This window comes from Branchiostoma belcheri, unplaced genomic scaffold, assembly GCF_001625305.1.
Source record: "Branchiostoma belcheri isolate BF01 breed outbred unplaced genomic scaffold, Haploidv18h27 scaffold24, whole genome shotgun sequence".
NCBI lineage: Eukaryota > Metazoa > Chordata > Leptocardii > Amphioxiformes > Branchiostomatidae > Branchiostoma > Branchiostoma belcheri.
Window position 1 is genome coordinate 2040239 of NW_017803843.1, and position 20974 is coordinate 2061212.

The 20974-nt window shown below is 42.0% G+C and overlaps 3 protein-coding genes across 3 annotated transcripts in view; 2 read left to right on the forward strand and 1 right to left on the reverse strand.

The window, feature by feature from the left end:
• LOC109471052 (N-acetyltransferase 6-like) overlaps positions 1-842 on the forward strand; it is a 5023-nt gene extending 4181 nt beyond the window's left edge. The window contains 2 exon segments of the mRNA XM_019770234.1: positions 5-69; positions 71-842. Of these exon segments, the coding sequence (XP_019625793.1) occupies positions 5-69; positions 71-238 (233 nt within the window). The 3' untranslated portion in view covers positions 239-842.
• On the reverse strand, positions 767-4880 carry LOC109470935. Its single transcript, XM_019770032.1, has 6 exons — positions 4725-4880; positions 4272-4307; positions 3309-3686; positions 2215-2505; positions 1664-1699; positions 767-1214 (listed from the first exon to the last, which is right to left on the reverse strand). The coding sequence occupies exons 1-6, from the start codon at positions 4857-4859 to the stop codon at positions 840-842; spliced, it is 1251 nt and encodes a 416-aa protein (XP_019625591.1). The 5' UTR covers positions 4860-4880; the 3' UTR covers positions 767-839.
• Positions 4881-6102: 1222 nt separating this feature from the next.
• On the forward strand, positions 6103-20482 carry LOC109471049 (protein unc-79 homolog). Its single transcript, XM_019770232.1, is given in 35 exon segments — positions 6103-6233; positions 6460-6608; positions 6807-6977; positions 7134-7223; positions 7642-7697; positions 7874-8000; positions 8190-8254; positions 8641-8729; positions 8842-8882; positions 9093-9121; positions 9362-9570; positions 9783-9978; positions 10291-10357; positions 10535-10572; positions 10702-10805; positions 11549-11636; positions 11891-11979; positions 12143-12266; positions 12410-12535; positions 12835-13008; positions 13182-13262; positions 14276-14491; positions 14671-14807; positions 15404-15587; positions 15932-16080; positions 16382-16539; positions 16820-17001; positions 17357-17555; positions 17704-17883; positions 18230-18414; positions 18612-18822; positions 19019-19176; positions 19486-19639; positions 19764-20264; positions 20376-20482. Coding segments are annotated over 34 exon segments (4500 nt in total). The 3' UTR covers positions 19907-20264; positions 20376-20482.
• Positions 20483-20974: the final 492 nt, after the last annotated feature.

The window sequence follows — 20974 nt, forward strand, 5'->3', positions numbered from 1 at the left end:
CCCTGGAACATACTACCCCCTCCACCCCCACCCCCACGAAATATCCCCCCTCCACCTTCACAATATATCCCCCCCCACAGAAAGTATACCAGCACCCCCAGGTGCCCCTCGCTACTCGTCCAGCACCCGCCCGTCCCGGCCCCCAGCACCACAGGGCATCTTCCCCAAGTACAAAAGGTTTCCCAGTGTGGAACAGAAAACAGACTGGATGATGAAGGTCCTCCCAGGCACCAGCTGACACAAAAGTACTCACAGCAGAACTTCTGACATGGCAGTGATGTTCAAAAAGATTTGGAAGTGTAACAGATTCGCATAAGGCAACTTTAAAGGCAGATAAGACACGGATGGTGGACATTTTGTTTTAGTCATATTCAGTGATGATATCCTATAATATGGTCATCAGACCAGCCCACCACCTTCAAAAAGCTAGTTGGATACAGAGATGCTGGGATGGTACAGTGGGCTTTGTTGGCCACGTTGCAGCAGTTCTTTTGGTTAAAAATTTCTACATTGTTATGATGTTGTTGCTATTGTAACTTGTATCTATATACATATAACAGTTACATGTAGTTCTTAATACAGTTATAGCCTACACTTCAAGTTCAACAATCATGTTGGAAATTGTTCACATTGTGAATGACAAGTGTTCCTTTTCTACCAACAGCACAAAAATCATGACCTACTGTATGACAAATTTATAAAATATTTTACTAGCCTTGTACATGCATTATACTAGTCTGGATATTTGCCTAGTGTGTTTGCTATATGTCCTGTCTCAAGACAATTTTATACCAGCAGAGACTGTAGATTACTGACTTATAACAAAGCTCAAAGGACTTCTATTCAATGCAATTTGTCTCCCTTTCTCTAACCATTCTCTCTAAGTTAAATAGTTGATCATCCTGTTTATCTGGTGCCACTGTCCTCATGAACTCTGCTAGCTTGTACACATACTCCGAGTTCCTCCCTGCACTTCCAGAACTGTGCACTATCTGCTGTGACATGTCTTCTATGGAGGCAGGGCCCAGATAGTGTGGGTTGTTCTCATTTTTAACACTAATGTGAACCATCACACCAAAGGGCTGGGTGGAGGAGTCTACTGGATAGAAGAGCACGGACTCCTTGTAGTAGATGTCTTCCCTAAAGGCCAAATGCTCCAGAACACTGTCCAGGTTGTCCTCTGGAAGTTGATATGCAACTCCCCATACACAATCCTTGTACAGAAGTAAGAAAAAGCAGCATCTATTACTTGCCTAATAGATGTTTAACTTGATCAAACATTCAGCATTCCCCCATGGCAGAGTTATCCCGCGTCAATACGTTAGCCTTGGATCCTGGCCCAAGGCTAACGTATTACCGCCAGATTGCTCTTGCAATGGAGGAATGAGACAAATGCTGGTACGTCTTTAAAGTTGGATGATAGCAGTGTAAGCAAGTTTAATCCTCCTTGGTGTAAGATTGTGTAACACAATTTGATATTGATTCACATAAGATAAAGAGCAAACATTCTTCAATAGTGGTAGGTATATAAAATACGATATAATTTGGTCCAATTCAATTTGGTTTTGCAGTACTTTAAAACTTGTTCTCTAGCCCCGATGGACACTCGCGATCATGTCGCTCGAGCGCATGGGTAACCAAACAAACTTCCAATGGCCCTTACCTCGGGGTCCTGTACCAGTGTCACCACCCTCCCTGGCTGAAAGGAAAGGAATCAAATTTAAGTATCCAAACTAGCTACAGTAAACCAAGCAGGCATCAACTGTAAAGTATGGGTTGCAGAGGTGCTGGTAATAATTTATCATCACAAGGAGGATGTAGGCCCCTTTCGTTATTGGTAAGAGGGTTGCGAAAACAGAAGATCCTGAAAGGTGATGTTTACAGGCTTCTTGATCCTCGATACAAAAGCAGACAAGGTGCTAGCCGTGGACGACTCTGGTACACCTTTTTGCCATGATAATGCCGGCATGCAAAAAGGTGTACCAGAGTCGTCCACGGCTAACAAGGTGCAGTTTTTTATTATCTAACGTCACTTGTCTACTTCAAGTGACGTTTAAGTCAGATGACCCGCCCAAAGTCACACTTAGTCTGTAACAACACGAATCTAATGAATTTCTGTAAAATTAGATACTGCACAATTTTACGTGTCATAGTTTAACGCCATGCAGTTTCACGAATCCCTTTTTACGTATACGTGTCATGGCGTCATTTTACCTTGCCGGGGTTGCCTCGATAACGAATGCTTCCCTGCCAAAATCGACGAGAAAACCCTTTGATGTGACCTGTCATCTTCTTCTGGTAGGGAAAGTCCACGCTCCAAATGAGCGAACCATAGCCGAAAATCCACATGTGTAGCCCAAGTTCCCAACCCAACACCCCCGAGTGTTCGCACCAGCTGACAGGTGTAAACCCGGATGACACTGATCCTGAACTTTGCCACGAGACGCCCTCCAGCGGCCTCATCGTGTATTGCACCAACATGATCTCACATATACTGTATATGCCCTGTATGATGTATTCAACAAATATTTGACCCCCTGATAATTCAAATGCAATGTAACAGACGTTGATGCGAGTTGTCCCTGTAAGTTTATGATCCAATTATTTTGCTTTGCTTGCTTTTATGTTTGCTAAAGTATTGTCATTTATTACTCAGCTCATTTGGTCTGTCTCAAATTCCCTTTCCCTCTTCAAGGAGCCAACTAGTACTTGTTGGACTAAGGATTTCCCCAGCTGCCCCTTACAAGGCCATCAATGTGTGGGGATAGCCCACTTTTCTGTACGATGCATGATTAACAGATATAACAATGAAGAATGGTGCATGCTGAGACACATTTAGGTGAGGGGTTATTTGAAAACAAGGCAAGTGTTACAATACTGACAATGATCCAGCGTGGAAAAAGTCTCCGCTTTGAATCAAACCTTGCATTCTAAATATAATTGTTTCAATGGTCCAGTTAAAAATCCCTATCTATAAAACATAGACCACCAGTATATCAAGATCCTACATCTTACTACTGGTACTGACATGGCACTGGCAAAATCATTAACTGACTACCGGTACCTTATTATTGGTAAAAGTTGGATCAATAAAATTACACATACATCCACTTTACAATTAAAACATAATTGACAAATATTGAACAATGAGTAGGTCTTTGCTTCAACAGAAAAGTTAAGAAATTACCAAAATGTAAAGTGTACATTGTCAGTATCAGTAATAATAACCATAGCTGTATCTGTTTCAATCCACGGGTATCCTTATGTCTGATGTACAATAATCTTAATACTGAGTGTTTCTAGTATTACATACAGTTATTATGACTCTGAGTCTCTATCTCTTTAACTAGTCTCTCCAGCTCAAATAAATGTGTATCTGGTTTGTGTGGCACAAGTGTCCTCATAGCCTCTGCTAGTTGGTAAAGATACTCTGTGTTCTTTCCACTGGGTCCGACTGAATGAGCTATCTGTTCGGCTATTTCACTCAGGGGTGCATCTCCTAGAAACTCTGGGTTTGTGTCAGTTCCTATGTACAGCAGTAAAGTGAAGGGTTGGACGGAGGTGTCTGCAGGGTGAAACAGGACCGAATGTTTCGTGTATCCTCCCTTCTCTCTGAAGTCCAAGTGCTGGGAAACACTGGCAACATCGTCCTCTGCTACTTCGTATGCAACTCCCCATACAGATTCCTGTGGATAACACACACAGAAATGTGAGACATTGGCAATGATCAGTGTTTAAGCTTCTTCCTGGACATGGAGATGCTTTCTACTGTTTACAACAAGTAATGAAAGCAGAGGGTAAAACCCAAACATCCTACTGTAATTACATGTAAGGGTGACTCAGCAAATCTGAGTAGATGACTATGTCATCTATACCAAGTGATATGCTTGGCTAGTTCCACTCCTGTACACAATCATTTCACTATAAAAATACCAAGGTAGATGTTACATAAGATGGCCAGTGCATTTAAAATACGGCATGTAACCTGTCTCAGCAGATCATCATCTTCATCCACATCATCATATTCATCCTCGGTGAAATAGTCTACATGTAAATGTACTAGTAATCAATTCATCCCAAAAGGGTCATAAGTCACATGAATACACATATTACAAGATTACCCTTATTGTGAAGGAGACCAGAATATTATCTAACGTTAAATATATCCAAGGAGCTTATAAGCTCCTTGATATATCTAAGTTATTTGTCATCATGAAAATGCATACAACCACGAGAAATATGACACCGAATGAAAATGTTGAATGTTTTACCTCGGGGATCTCCACAAGAGTCACCACCCGGCCGGGCTGTGGGAGACAGAATAGGCAGTGATTTGCGAGACATTTTCCCTTTAAATTCACACTGAATTCAGTCTGCACTTACAACAGATACAACAGTTTAGAGTGGAATACTACTCCGAATAGCATACCGCTCTTTTCCGATCGGTTATTTATAAGTTATTTTCTTTTACCGAGTAACGGTACCTTGAGCCAAGGACCCGATTCTAACCAATGGTGAGACCATACCCTTACGTTATCATAGGTAGCGCACTAACTTTTAAACCCAGTTGTTCCAACATACAATCAACAAGAATAGCTTTAATACGGCTATATTATGTTTAGGGGACAACGGAATCTATCAAGCGTTCTGAACACCGCCGCGCCGGGACATCCGGACATCTCCGCGTGCTACATGATTCGGTTTTAACGTTAATGGCCCGTTACCTTTCCTGGTACACCGCGGTGGTCTGTGCTCCCCTGCCAAAACCTTCTCGCAAAACCATTGATATAGCCCGTAATCTTTCTCTTATATGGAAAATCTACTTTCCAAGTGAGAGAGCCGTAGCCGAACACCCACATCCTGGTAAGCAACGGTCTGACACTGACCTGCGCTGATGACCTTTAATACCCTCTTTCTTTGGCTGTCCACTTCTAAATTTTGTAGTGCCTTCTTTATGACGATCTCTATTTAAAAAGGAAGTAATTAAATTTATGTGAAATCTGTCTCTACGTTTTCATTACTTTTTTCTTTGGGATCTTTATTCTTGTAGCCATATCAAATATATAACGTTAAGGTTTTTATCAGGCACTCATTATTTGGGGCAGCTAAGTGCACTGTTTGCTGAATACAGAGAGGAGGAGGAGGAATATTTCTCTCCCATTTGATGCTGTCCTACAGTTGGGGTTGGAAAAAAAAGAATGTCCACTCGCTGTGATCAATGTGAGTTACACACGAAACATCTTGGACTGATAGTGCATGTAGCTGTAACATTATATATTCATATTATTCATATTGCAATATTATAATGATCACTAACGGGAGGGGTCCTAAATTTAACATTACCAAATTGACCTGTTGCTTGAGGAAAAATTGCAGTGAGAAAAATATCCTCCCGATATCTATATGATATGTTATGCAACATATGTTTTTCACATGTACTACATCAGTTTACATTTGTAGATGCATACAGGATACAGGCATGTACAAAGGGTCAGATGAAAGGATAGGATGTGACGGCATATCTTGTGCGCCATTGCTGTTATCTAGCAGAGGTCTATACCAATTAGCTTGCCCACTTTTAATCACTACCCTGCTGCCTATGAGGGTTGTCTTGTATGCATTATATGTGACCAAGGAGGTTTAAATAATTGACATTTGTCAAGGACTCAAAATGTGGCACAAAGAAAAATTTAGATACTCGTATCAAAAGCTAACCGTTGTCAGTTCCACTGTTTCAATTCAGCATCCTATAGTTTTGTATCAGATCATGATTATGCCTGTGTAATCTGTGTATGTCGAATTATGACCTAGCATATAATCAGTGGAGGGGAATGGTAATGCAGCAATTAATTCAGCACAGGTTAACATGCAACCAATGAATGGTCATGGTTCTTGATATAATTTAATAATAGCTCGGAATTGTCATTTACTAATTGGCATGACAGAGAATATTTTATTGGCCAGCAATGTTTTGTCATTATCAAATGACCAGTGCATATAAAATCAAGGTCTACATTACATTTTATTGGCAGATTTTAAAGAGAAAATATTCCCAAAGAAATGGTAGATCTGTTGTGTCCTAAGCTCATACTGCAAGCCCCCATGTTTGTTGCAGTTTCTGCTAAGGTACGCCTTCTGAATGATTATAAGACCAGAGTTCTCACCGGATCAGCTCCATCCTCCCTAACAGATGTCTCCAACACACTCAAGTACTTCTCACAGACTCTCCTCAGGTAAACCTCTGACTTCATAACACTAACAATAAAGTAACATAGTCATACAAGCCCCAGGCATAAATTGTTGACTAACATTAGAATTCCCTGCAATCTTCACTGATGAAAGTTGACTTTTGCTCTGATTTACCTGTAATCTTTTTATGTGTTTATCTAGATTATTTACACAAAGGTATGCAAGAATTGTCTTAGAATCACAATGTAATTATTTAGATGTACTTTTCAGTTTGCTCCGAGATGCTCCAGTAAAGGTGTCCTTCCAGGAGTCTGAAGGATGGGACAACACCTCGTTCCCTAACCTGGACTACCAGGGTCTGTTTGGAGAGCTGACCAGCCTGTTAGACATTGTACCCAGAATTCAACAAGGGCAGCAGGGTACGATCACATTCCTATTCCAGACATATCCGTCGATACAGTGGACTGATGCTTTTATTCATGCCAGAATAGGAAAAGCACATTTGGTTATACTCAGGTATGACAAATGTGCAAGAATTGTACTTGTTACAGTTGCTTAAGAAACCCGTGGAAATGACTGGGTTCATAGTCCATTTGACACCTTTGTACCTTTCCCAGGCCTGGGACATTCCCTGCTGCATACCTTGACATGCCTGCTCCCATTCCTGGACCTGGCAGTCCTGGATACATTACCTTACGCTATGGCATCAGCTTTTACAACTTTCCCAGCAACCCTTCATGATGGCATCATGACACTTCTCTGTACCAAACTGCTGCCGCTCACATTGGGTAGGTACCATTGAATGATGTATATCTATATGTAACACAGTATTTTCAGAGCTATATTGGTTTTGGATGGAACTCTATATCCTTTTCCTTACTGTAAACTGCACTGTTTTACATTTCTTCAACTGGAATACCCATACAGGATGACTTGTTTTCTAGGTCCAATGCATCCTTCCACCTGCCCCAGCTATACAGAACTTTCTCTACCTGCCATCATCATGTTTGTTTGTCTCTACTCTCACAAAAGAGGTAAATCAAATAGCATTCTCCAATATTGTATCAGCATCTTTCCAAGAAAGAACATGTTACATAAGGAAAGATGCTGGTTAATGTGTGGAGGTCAAGTAGTTATAAAATCACCACCATGGACAGAGTAGCTCAGCATGTAGAACATCCTTTGTGTATGCTCTGCTTCTCATGTTTCTGCTGTTTTGTATGGTTGTTCTTTGATTTTGATTTTGGTTTTGAAGTAGCACATCTGTATCAGCACCACGGACATGACCATAACAAACAACAACAGAGCTTGTTCTTGTTAGGAAGGCATCAATAGCTAGCTTATTTCAGATTCAATTAAAACTAGACCATATTCATCATGTCATTGTTTTTATAGTAAAACAGAACTGTCACGACTCATGAGTTGACCATCATTTGATTTTATCTCATACAGTACACTATACCCAACTGATTGAATGCATGATGTCTTTAAAGACTGACCTTTGGAAGGTAAAAACTCTCTTTTTCTGCTGTTCATCTAAAAGTATTTAGTATTCAACATCACTATTCCCATGTTTTCTACAGAAATGTAGATTGGTTGAACAAATGATATGCACATGAACTTTTGCATTGTACCATACAGTTGTGTGGGGAAAAAGAGAAAACTGTAGTGCTTCCCCATGCAGGACCTGCTGACTGTGATAGCCTATGCCCCCCTCCCTGTCCGGGCAGTGTCAGCTCGGCTTCTGTTCCACTACTGGCCACACCTCAAGCCCACCAATTCTGAGGAGATCTACACCTTCTCTTATACTGGTCAGATGCTCTTCTTTCAGTTTTGTTATACCTTGCATATTGTATGTTTTGTCATTCCAATGAATCATGAAATGGACTATCCCACCTGTAACACCACTCTTTATGATATAAGTGAAATGCTTTATCAAGTACTTTAAGCAAAAGGCTGGAGTGCTCTGTTTTTCACCTGTCCCCCATTTCTGTGTTTAGGTTGGACCCCCATCCAGTGCCAGCACAAAGACTGTCCTAACAAGGACCACAGCCCTGCTCAGCAGGTACAGATTTCTGTCACTTCATTTCCCATCTCCTGGCAGTTTTATCTGATGTGATGCCACACAGGAGCAGAGAAAATCCTTACAAATGGAAAATTGTATGCCATTCAATCTGGGTTATCTTGCTGAAAAACATTATCTCAATGATGATGACAAAATGATAGTGCACAACATATATAAATTTAATGTCTGGTGAAATTACATCCTAGCCCTCTTGAATAGCTATAACCGTAGCCTATGGCTTAATATCAGATTTGAAGTTCTGCATCTCAGTCTAATAGCATGCAAGTCAGTTAAGTGAATGACAACAGCATGCCACAGAGAGAAACTGAACCTGACAGCTTGAATGGAAACTCTTTGTTCAGTAGGCTACGTGTTGTCTACTGCAGGTTGTGTTCAGTTGCAGCTTCTCTGCTACAGCTGCTGAACAGGGCCCTCCAGTCTACGTGTGTGGACTCTGTAGCAGGACTATGTCAAGGTACTTCCACTGAAAAGTAGTGTTGGCCCGGTTCTACATGATCCATTTTGCTTATGAATGTACTTTCAAGCAAGTGTATATGTAATAGTATAATAATCTCTGTTATCCCCAGGGAAGCTAGGAAAACAGCATTTCCTGTTCTGTCTCCACAAGGTTTGCAACAACCCACTGCTTTCCTTTCTTCCCTTCAAGTAAAGCACTGCCTGTTCATGTTACACCTTTGCTGCTTAACCCTGAACATATTATAGAGACATACCAGTAGAATTGCTGTTGGATCACTGATATTTTAGCACACAAAAGGTTGATTATATTTGCAATGGCACATACATGACTAATTTTTTCTGACCTAAACCTCTGTTTCAGAGTTTGTCACCATGAAATGCATGAACAAGGTACAATGTTACTAATTTCCTTTTTGATATTGTTAGATATTGCTTATAAATTATGGCTCATTAGTGATAAACTCAGCACTAAAGAGATCTGAATGTAGGTTTATGGCTTTTATGTCAAAGTAATGTCAAAGGAATGTCTGATTGCCCAGTCTGTTGACTGATATTATGTCTGACATTCATCTATGTTGTATATCATAATGAATAAATGACCAACAACATTGATGCCAATTCTGTATCTAGAACTGTATGTCCCATCCACCCACGGCCACCAACACCTGTTTCTCCCCCGAGTGTACGGTGTACCATGGGAACCAGCCTGTGCGATACTGCAGTCCCTGCTTCAGTGGGCAGGGTTGTGCAGAGAGAGGTCATGTGGTGCAGAGGTCCATACCAAACCTCTGGGCTTGTGACAGAGAAGAACAATGCTGTCTGGTGGATTCCATTATCAGGTGTGCCAGGGCTTAATGCCCTGAACACTTTTTTAACGATATGTTGTTACTTATCCTATCTTAATTTCAATACAAGTAAAATCACAACTTGTATTAGTCTTAACTAGCCCTGTTACAATGAGCAGAATTTTTCAAACTTGCAAAACTCATATTCAAGGTAACTTCCATGTTAGATATCCAAGGTATAATCAACACATTGTGTTCATCCCCAGCCTGTTGAAGGAGGCCCAGCCCATCACAGACAAGCGGAGCTATGAGATGGGTGACCCGTACACCCCGCGACCCTGCCAGCAGGAGCAGGACCAGGCAGGGGCTGACCAGGAGAGGACAGGAGACCCCATGCTGCTGAGCTGCCACGGCTGCTGGCTCCTGGTGGGGCTGTGTCCTCCATCTCAGGAGGCACAGGTGGTGGGTGATTTTGTAATCAGTGGTACTTTAGTAAACTGAAGAAACATTTCATTTGTACCTGTATCTGACTTTCAAACTGCCATTGTTTATCTGAAGTTTGTTAAGACCACATAGTTGTGTCTACTAGCATTGACTCAAAGAGATATGTTGGTTGACATGCTATGTTCCCGTAATGTTGTTCTGAGGATTCCAAGGCTCTAATCACCATCATGATGATTTTACAAGACAACAACTGAAGGAACAAAGATACTGTCATTCTCACCAACTACACATCAGATTGTGACTGTATCCTATCATGTTTGTGTTCTGTAGGAGCTGCTGGGAAGCCTGATCTCCTTTGTGTTCAGCTGGTACGATGCCACGGCTTACCTACCTGAAGGTGGGTGCTGCATTTGTCATCAATGTTGGCAGTGTTGTTTGCTTGTAATAAACCTCATGGATCCTGTAGAGTCATGTTCAGCACAGGGAAATCATGTGTAGAGCAGTTTTTTTTTAATGCCTGTTGAAGAGACATGTTGCATGACATTTCAACTCATTTATTGTTGTGTTTCTACAGGTACTGTTGGATTGGTGATTGAGAAGCTGAAAAGTGAGGTGAGTACACAGCACGACAGTGATTTTTTCACCTATTTCACATCGTTATTTTTCTAGAAACAAAGTCTGGTATCAAATGTATTCCAAATCTTGATAATTTGACTATTGTGTTGATGACATCTCCTGCAGTACATGAACAAGTGGGTTGAGGCAGTGGTGAACAGTTTTCAGGACATGGTCATCTCCTGTCTGCTGCCCCATCCACCTGCATACGCTCGGGTTGGGGGAGTCTGGTGAGTATATCAGATGGGACAGTTAAGAAACAAAAATGCAGGGAAAAGTAAAACAGTTTATGATACAAAGAAGAGATTACCGGTACTTAGTGATACTTTTCTTTCACTTATCTGTGTCAGGGCCAAGCAATTTGATCTCAAAACATTTTAACAGCTACCTGCGGTAGTATTAAAATTTAAAAATTAGATTTGATCCAGAACTATACATCAGTGGTAACCCATGGAACTACTGCACTTAGAACCCACCTCAATGATAAAGAAATGCCTATCATGTAATGTATTAGAGTCTTGTCTGTATGGTTTTGGTACATGCTTTACATGCTGTTGTGCTATTTCCCTGTAGTGCTGAAGGTAATGTGTTTTTGCATGAATATATCTACTATTTCAAAGAACAATCCAACAGCTTGTTATTGTACCTGTTATACTTGATGTGTCCCTGTGTCAGCATGTAGGAGTGTGTTCTGCCCTGGACTGTGTGTAGTACACCATGTTGGTGCTGTCCTCATCTGTTGTTGTGCTGGTATGTAATTGTGATGTGTACTGTTGGCACCTATTTGTTTTGTCATTTGCCTTAATTGTTGCCTTAATGTTACATTGAAGGCCACAAATGTTGTAATCTTGGTATATTGTTCTATGTCTGTAAAGCTTCTCTATCACATTTTCATATCTTTATCTTGGAAGTCATGATAACTGCACTAAAGTCTTGTTTTAACAAACCTGGATTCAACTTGTTCCCTTTGTAGGGAGACCCTCTCCAGCAAGACCACTCAAATGAAGGAAGGCCTCAACAGGCTCCTCTGCCTTACACCTTACAATGTGGTCACCTTCCAGGTAAATACATGTACATCCTTCTGTGACATTGCTGATAGTGTTGTAAGGGTAACTTCAACATTACTTTGAAATTTGAACCTTTGCAAATTCTGATAGCCACTCATGCTGAAAGAGTGAGAAGCCTAGTGAGATGAATAGAAAACATTGGACACATTGGACATGGTATCCAAAATTGATATGTTTCATGTAAAGTTACAGGAACAACTAAAGAATAATTTCTCCTCATGAAAACATGTTATCTCTCCCTTTGCCAGGTGTGGGACTCTGTGATGCCCTACTGGTTTGAAGCCATATTGACAGAGGTAGAACAGGATGATTTAAAGGAGCTCAACGTCATGCTGTGGTAAGAAATATTAATGCACCGGTAGTGTACATGGCTTTTTTACATCATTCTGTATTGAGATACATGATTTATGTAAATATCGTAGGATTCTCAGTTGAATCTTTCATCATCTTATATTAAGTCAGTCTGTTAATTTTTCCTTCCTTTGATTGCATTCTTGCAGCAAGCTGTTTGACATCTACATGGGAACCTTGCCTTTCTCCATTGAGAAGATGTTTGCCTTTATCGGCCGCATGTTTGTGAATGCTACCTTGGAGGTGATAGAACAGGGTCTCCTCTGGCTCCAGGTAAATATTTCTCTTCTCATAAACAATCTCAAACCTTTCCTGAGGGATTCCAAAATGGACCCTGATGGTCCCTCTACTCTCATTGCTGCTACTGTGCCTCTCAATTGACAGAACTACATTTTATTTTGCTATGTTTTTTCCAGCTCTTGTCAAAGTTTGACATAGTGATTCCTGTACGACTGCTCATTGGGGAGTTTCTGGATGGAGCCTGTTGTATCGTCAGCAGTCCAAGAACCAGTAAGTCTGTATAACAACAGTACATGCATGCTGTCATACATATACACAACAGAACAATCTTTATGTTCTTGTGCAATACAGTTATTCGCAGTGGGTTGTGTTTGGGGCTATATAACTCCAAAGGGTTATGGAACTGACAGCTAAATTGGAGACAAATTTTGAAGGGACAGTTACCATGCAAGCTAAAAAGCAATAGCACAACATGATACAGTAATTTTCTAGCTTACTGCTGCATTGGCAGAAAATGTTTGATAGTGACTGAAACGAAGGTATTGTATTAACATGACTGGTACTTTTTCTAAAGAAATGAACAAGAATACTGAGAATGAAGATGCTCCACTACCCAAGGATGAGTCAAACAAGACATCCTCCAAACATCCTGACAAAGAGCCACAGAAAACAGCCCCACCACAGCCCAAGAAAGGAGTTGGGAAAGGGACCACGTCTTGGACCAAGCAGAAGTCAAAGAATGCAGATGCTTCATATTCTCAATTCAAAGAGTCTGGTAAAGCAGCTTCCTCTCATGTCAAGAAGGAGTCAATGAAAGGAGGAGCATCTCAGAACAAGAAAGAATCTAAGAAATCCAGTTCTCTACCACCCAAGAAGGAGTCTCACCCTCAGTGTGACAGACAGGAGGGTTCTCCTGTGCCAAAGGAACAGAGGGATCCAGAGACTGAGCCAGAAGTGAACCAAGCACTGACAGAGCATCAGAGGAGCATAAGATGCCTGAATGTCATGTTGGACCTACTGTTAAAACAGGTTTGTAGGTTTTGCTTATGTTCAAAGTTTGCAGCTGGTGTTCGGCACCATGGAGATGGAAACTGCCCCTGACACTGATAGGCATGGAAAGGCTTTTGACTTTTAACTACTCAAGTGGTAAAGTGGATGTATGTTCAGTACCATGGACATGTACCCACGAGAAGGAGTTATGATGTGGATGTGTGTTCAGTACCATGGACATGTACCCACGAGATAAAGTTGTGATGTGGATGTGTGTTCAGTACCATGGACATGTACCCACGAGATAAAGTTGTGATGTGGATGTGTATTCAGTACCATGGACATGTACCCACGAGAAGGAGTTGTGATGTGGATGTGTGTTCAGTACCATGGACATGTACCCACGAGAAGGAGTTATGATGTGGATGTGTGTTCAGTACCATGGACATGTACCCACGAGATAAAGTTGTGATGTGGATGTGTATTCAGTACCATGGAAAAATATAGGTATGTGACTGTTGACATTTACTTTTTGTTCAATCTTTGCAGGATGAAATACATAATGATTTGGTGGACATATTTCAGTGTTTGAAATACATTGTACCTGTCTGCAGCCTGCAATCTGCAGATAGATTTCAAAGATTGCAGAAGAAAAATTTATACAATCTGCAATTTTGCAGCAGGAAAAATTGGCACTTGGGAGTTGGTGCTCTTGACCCCAAGGACATACAACACTCAAGCTCCTGTTCTGAAACAACAGGAGCTTCTTCACTAATTTACATCAACCTTGTCTTGACTTGTCTATCTTTTGTTTCCTTTTGGACTTCCAAAAATTTGTCTTCACTAATTTGCATATCAATCAATAGTTCATGCTTATAAACCTGCAAGATTGTAGTATAGAGGCTTGTGTATTTGCAGAAAGTATTTCCAAATTGCAGAACAAAATTTTGACTCTTCTGCAATATTGCAGAACACTGAAAAAAAGTATTTCGACCACTGTATTTATACATAAAAGATAAGTTGCATGTTCTTGTTCGATGGCATTGCTGTAGATGGGCATCCAGGAGGTCCACTTCCTTCACAAGCCGGACCACCCCAGCTCCTGTGACATCCTCCACCTGATCATGACGATGATGGTTGCCATGGAACCGTGTCACCATGACAACCAGGAGGGCGAGTGTCTGACCTGTGAGTCCATGGCCTTGTGGTTCCTGCTGGCTGAAGATGTCCTCACAGCCATCAATCCTAGACAAGAGATAAAGCTGGAGGTAGGAAGAATGTACTTGTCCTGGCTTCTAAATATCTGTGCTTTTGTACTTTGGACGACAACTGTAGATGATGCTCTGAACATATTTCTTTAGAAATACTGTTAGACTGGGACATATTGCATGTTAAACATTTAACATGGGTTCATAAGTGTTTCCTTAAAACCTCTGTTTCATTCTAGCACTGTGATGACCCAGAAAAATGCCTGACAACCGCTGTGAAAATGTCCAGCTCTACCAGCTGGACGATGGGCTCAGTAGACAGGGATGCAGATGCACTGACACAGTCATCTGAATATGCCAGAGGGGGGCCGCCAAGGTAATAAATGTTGTAATCGGATAGATGTCACAAACTTTGTGTCTGTGTTTTGATAATATGCATTGCATGGCCATATATAACAAATGTCATTACTTGAGTGGAGATTGAACTTGATACTGTGCTAGGATATATGTGAGGGGATCTTTGTTGTAGGAGGAGATGATGTTAAAACTTCCTCATGGGATTTCCGCCTCAGAGCAGAGTAAGAGCGAGACAAGAAAAGAAACGGACACGGAGCACAAAAAAGACGACCGGACACAAAAACTTCAACTCAAACATCTCTAGTTTATTCTTCGAACGTCATCGAACATCATCGATCCTAACGTATCCGTACGATCCTAACGTATCCATACGATCCTGACATAGCCGTTCGGACGTCGAACGGACGCTAACGTCGCCGTTCGAACGTCCGAACGGCTTACCTACTGTAGAAAGTAAACACCTTTCCTACACTCACCGCCCTAATAAGTTTTCGCCGTCCTCGGCGAACGATTCATACAAACATGTCCTACCCTACATATACATCATTATGTATACTAGTTCTCAAGTCACCATACAAGCTTTAGACATGGAGAAAGGCACTCTTTGTTCTACAGGCCAACATCCATAGAAGAAGAGACTGAAAAACAAGATGAGGAGAAGGCAGAAGATGTCCAGGTCCAGGAACAGTTGCCACCCAACCTTGAAGATGTAGACATATGGACAGTGACATTGCCTGAACACGTGGTGCATGTGAAGAGGTTCCCACCTGATGTACAGCTGATGTATCGCCTGCTGCATGTAAGAGTTGACAGGATATATGGATACACCTAGAAGAAACTTAACTTGAATACCGGTACATCACAAAGTGTAAGACTGCTCACAAGCCCTCTGCTGATCAACTTCAGCTGTTGGAAACATTATTATTCATAGATAGTAAAACATTGCTGCATGTCTCATCGTGAAAATAAAAAGTGTTAAACATATCACGCATAATACATTTCTTATCTCTAGAGACTGTTTCCCCATTCCTTAAGATCTGTATTGTTGGGAAGGGCTGCTCTTCAGGTAATTTACAAATAGCTACAATGTAGTTACTGTTTTTTCCAACATTGTGTATGATGTCTTCATCTGTGTTACTGTAGGAGCTTGGGAAACATGATGAGCCCTGCATCGTACAGTACATCCTGTGCTGCCTGCACCGCCTCTGTCTGAACAATGACTGCTTAGCCAGAGTGGCCAATCTCAGTCTGCCATTTTTCCAACATCTTCAAAATGAGCTCCTCATGCCCAGGTGATTTCTGAAGAGCCATAATTAATTACTATTTTATGTATTACATTTGTAATCAATACTATTTTCATTTGGATGTTTTCATGTAACTTGTGAGACTACTTAAGTAGACTTCCTTCTTGTACAGTGATATAGTGCAATTAATTTGAGGTACAGCTTGAAAAAATCAAAGGATTCACTTACTAGTATATGTAACAGAATAAAAGATCTGGTGATGTTTTACTCTTGGCTATCAAACAACTTTGTTGCAAGTTAACCAATGAGGACAATTTGTTGTGTGTCAAATTGATGGTTTACCTTTTAGACTGTGGGAGCTGCTGCAGTCGAGGGATGGCCAGATGTCCAGGGCTTGTGTGAAATTATTACAGTACTGCATAACTCTGCCAGAAGGAGCAGACATTGTCTGGAAACTTGTGCAGTCTTGGTTCCAGTCTACAGAGTGGACCCTACGGTTTAGAGCAGGTGAAGCTTAAAGAGTGTTAACAGCAAATGTTAACTGTAACATCAGGAGTTGCGTTGCCTATTGTGGCATATCACTGCTCTTTTGTCAGAATGTTGAACTCTTTTAGTTTCAATTCAGATAACACAGTTACTGTCAAAAGGCCTTGTAATGTGGCTAGTAGGTACAACCCAGTCTGCTGCAGTTTTTTTTTTCAAAGGTACAAAGCTGTTAAGTTGCACACATTTTTTACAGGGTGAAAAGTGTGATAATGTATCTTTCTGGCTCCCTGTGTTTTCTCAGTTGAGAAAGTGGCAGTTCTGGCCAGTTTCCTGGACATTAAGCAGTGCTCTGGTAACCTTCTGCTGAAGTCTGTTCTGAGCCACGCCTTCATCCACCTGGTGTCTCACCTGGAGGACGTATGCCCAGCTGTGTACGAGCGCACCAGGACCAGTCTGGAGGACATGGACCAGAAGGTGGTCAAGGTAATTAACACAATACCCCCTACTCTATCTGTTCTACTGAAGCCATGAAGCCAGTAGGATGTAGATTGGTATGATTTCTCCCTAAGAAGGGTTTTTTTTTGTTCTTTGCTCTTAAGTAAAATCCTTGCCAATGAAAACAATTGCCATTGCCAGCAAGTGCTAGGCAAAAAGTGGTTGGCATTTGAGTGATTTGTCTACTGATAATTTGCATATGCCTTCAAATAATTTGCATATACATGATGTATACAAAAACAGCAAACTTATGTTGAAGAGGTCTCAATAAAGCTAAGGTAATGATTATGATGCCCTCAGGTTGGTACCTATAAGAATACCTCCCCCACACACACTGTTGCAGTTCTTGTGCTCCTGTATGGAGACCCAGTTTGACCTTGTGGTGAACGACCGTCCCATCATCCTCCACTACCTGTACGTGCTACACCAGCTGATCCCCAGGGTCGGGGTCCTGTACTGGGAGTTCTTCGTCAACAGGTTCGACATCCTGTCCATCGAGTCACAGACTGACATGAGCAGTCAGGACTTCTTCTTCCCCATGAGTAAGTGTTTGGTATAAAGTCCCACCTGCTACACCATGCCATAGCAGAGAGAAAAATTACCACAATCTTTGCTTTTGATGAAAATAGCTGAAGTTGTTAACTTGATATGTCTCTCAGTGTCTTTTATTTGTTGACTTGCCCGCGTCAGGCCTGTCTTGCGCACAACACAACATGTTCAACATGAGCGATGCCTTCACTCTGAGGCTGAAGAAAGCACACTTTGCCCGCACACGTCATCACAACATACGGTCACTGCAGATGAGCTTTTCAGTCAACCAGTCACCTCAACCCTCCTGCATGACCAAGAGAAGGAACAGAACACCATCTGGTGGGTTGTTGACAGCTGTTAAACTCAGTCACACTCCAAGTCCTCATGTATAGGCTATGTAAATAGTAAGTGATGATCTTGCATTGTAACTGCTGCATAATATCATCATGAAAATATGAGAGCATATCACTTTTTTGGGACTCTTGTATATTTAGTAAAATATTAATTCAATTTCTGAACGTGAGAAAAAATACAAATACAGTCATAAAAGTTACAAACATTAACTTACCACTGTTTAAAGCTATGGTGGCACCATGGCATGTCACACTGTTATATTTCAAACAGGGCATGTCTTTGAAAAAGAACTGTCACAGTGATTCTCTCAAGTCTGGTTTTTGGTCTGCAGGTTTTGTGGAGACTTTTAGCCGCCAGGAGCTGGAGCGTGGATCGACAGTCAGGTTGGACCTGGGGTATCTGGCAGAACAACTGCTGTTTGACTTCCAGAGTTTCAGTAAGAGTGCTGAGGATGGAGAAGACTACAGTGACTTGGACAAGGAGACTGTGTTCTCCATTGTCTCTGTTATGATGAGGGTAAGGTTTGGTTTTTGGCACAGTCTCCAAGAATACTCCCCTACTGTGCCCAAACAAATCAGTTGGTTGCAATAGGAACAACCCTTCATGGTAGACAGATGTTAGATTACTATCAATGATTACACATCTACGTATTCTGTGCATAATTGCCTTCTGTGTAACCTCTGACAGTCCTGATATTTGCTGTAAATTTCCAGTTTATGACAAACCTAAAGTACGACAGTGACAAGGATGACATGGCCAGTGGTAAGGCCCTGAACACCTTCGTCCGCTACCTGCACCTGCTGGTTGGTTACCATCAGCAGGAGAAGCGCTTCGTCCTGACACCTGCCCAGATGCGCTCCTCTCCCATCTTCCGCTCCCTGCTCATCCATATGCCCGAGTGTCTGGACAGGAATGTCAAACTTGGTTAGGACACATACAAGTCGCTATTTGGTGTTTCAATTTTTTTAAAGTTGCAAAAAGTTTTGAGCAGTTACAAACCCATATATCATACTTTAAAATATCTTTCTAGAGATGTAACAAGCTGGTATGTTACTTACAAATTTTCTGAATTCATGTATTTCAGAGTGATCTCTCCGCTATTCCCTATGTGTTGCTGTAGGTAAGCAGGTGGTCCTGTTGATGAGCCGTGTCCTGTGGTACTACCCAGCGGTGACTGCCCAGGGACCAGGAAACCACCCGTCCCACCTTCAGCCTGTGGACCCTGGACACGCTGGACAGAGGAACTGGCTCATGGCAGTCTTCATCATCATCTACAAGGTGTTGTCATGTCCTGAGACTTTCTGGTGTACGGACTGTACATGTATGATGCTGTGGGTGAAGGCTTCTCACCTGCCTGGGTTTTGTGATGATGTGTTGCTACCATCATGTTATTATCACCAGTCAACATTTTGAAAGTGTGGCAAACGTAGTTGAAAGTTGGTGGTACCTGTGATCAGTATCATAAAGTAGCTTTGGTAGAAAAGTGTTATTTTAGTAGCCATTTCCATGGTATTCATGTGTGTTAAAAGGTTTCCTATTTCAACACCTAATCACCCTACATGGTTGATGTTCTGTGTACCCCCTCAGTACCCCCTGCAGGACGAGACGTTGTGCAGTTTGGTGAAACATCTGGTGCAGATCACCCTGAACACACTCCAGGCACAGCACCACCGCTGTCAGCCTGGCGACCTCAAGGCATCGGCTGCTCACTCCTGTTCTGAACAGCACAATCTGGAGAGAGGTACAGATTAATATATTTAATGCATGATTATTTTCCAACAAACATGTTATGAGGTCCTCTTTGGAAACAGCAAACCACTTTCATGTCTTGCACATCATATGTTGCCTTACGCATTCCCACACAGATCTGGCCTACATGGCTATTACAGAGGAAGAAGACATTGACGACATTGCATCACCAGATGACATCCTCCTTGACTCTGACACAAAGTCAAGTCTGTTCCATGCAGTCTCTTCAGTCACCAGTGACCTCTACAAGGTGACCTGAGATCTGCAGCAGCTGATGAGGAGCATGAGACAGGAGCCACAGGGGTGGACAGGAACCATCCACTACTCCGCCGTACCCAGGCAGTTCAGGTAGAAGATGATTGAAGTGTGATGATGAGGGGGACAAGCTAACGTTGAAGAGCCCAATGACAAGACGTAAGCTGCTCTGGCGTGCCAAGCGTCAAAGGTCATTTGAGGTGTCTCTGACAGACTCTCACCCAGCAGAATCTAGCCTGGCTCTCCATGCAACCAGGGCGAAAAAGAAGGCGACATGGTCCAGTACACGAAGTACAAAAAGTACCAAAAGTACCCGTTCAACTACAGCAAGCAAGACCAGCAGCAGTAGTACCAGCACCAAGGTCAGGAATCTCATTCAAGTATCAACTGTCAGCCAGTTCTTTTCTCCCATGTTTTTCCATGGTTTATTTTCCTTGCAACATTGATGCAAGATTGCCCAATATGTACTGCAGGGGAGCACAGGGAGCAAGGGAAGTAAACAGAGTGTTACCAGTAAGGTATCCCACAAGTCCAGCAGCCAGTCTACTGGTAGCCGCTTCAGCACGGTCACACAGCCCAGCATTCATGAGGAGGACATCATGGTCACCAGGTGAGCTTCCCAATCGACTAGGACTTCTTAAGTGTATATAACTCCTTTTTTTAGGAACTAGTTTTGGGAGTGCTGTTGTACTGACCATTTTTTCCCTGTCACAACACTGTGCACAGATGTACAGACTGTGGAGTTGAGTTGGAGAGCTATGACAACGAAACCATTGGGCTAGGCATCGTGGTGCTGTCTACCTTCCTGCACAATCATGCCACCCTGGCTGTACCGTACCTGAAGGAAATACTACAGACTGCCGTCACCATAGCAGCCAACCCTCCAGTCCCCTGGCTGGTGGGTCTTCTGTTCTCAGACAAAAAATGTAATGATGACTGTAGCTGAGACGTTTGCACATGAATATAGAATTAGGGCTGTATCAAATGCACATATTCCCAGAATCTACTCCTTGTTGTTGCTACTCTAAAGGTTGGAAACAAAGTCATGATCTTAGAATTGTATTGCACCGCT

What these genes read in the sequence shown, in the direction of transcription:
- LOC109470935 (XM_019770032.1), bottom strand. Translation starts at nt 4,859, where the DNA reads ATGTGGGTGTTCGGCTACGGCTCTCTCACTTGGAAAGTAGATTTTCCA. An exon ending in AGAGTCATAATAACTGTATG is followed by an intron (nt 2,506 to 3,308) that starts TAATACTAGAAA and finishes TACATCATACAG; the next exon opens with GGCATATACAGTATATGTGA. An exon ending in CACTGGTACAGGACCCCGAG is followed by an intron (nt 1,215 to 1,663) that starts GTAAGGGCCATT and finishes CTTCTGTACAAG; the next exon opens with GATTGTGTATGGGGAGTTGC.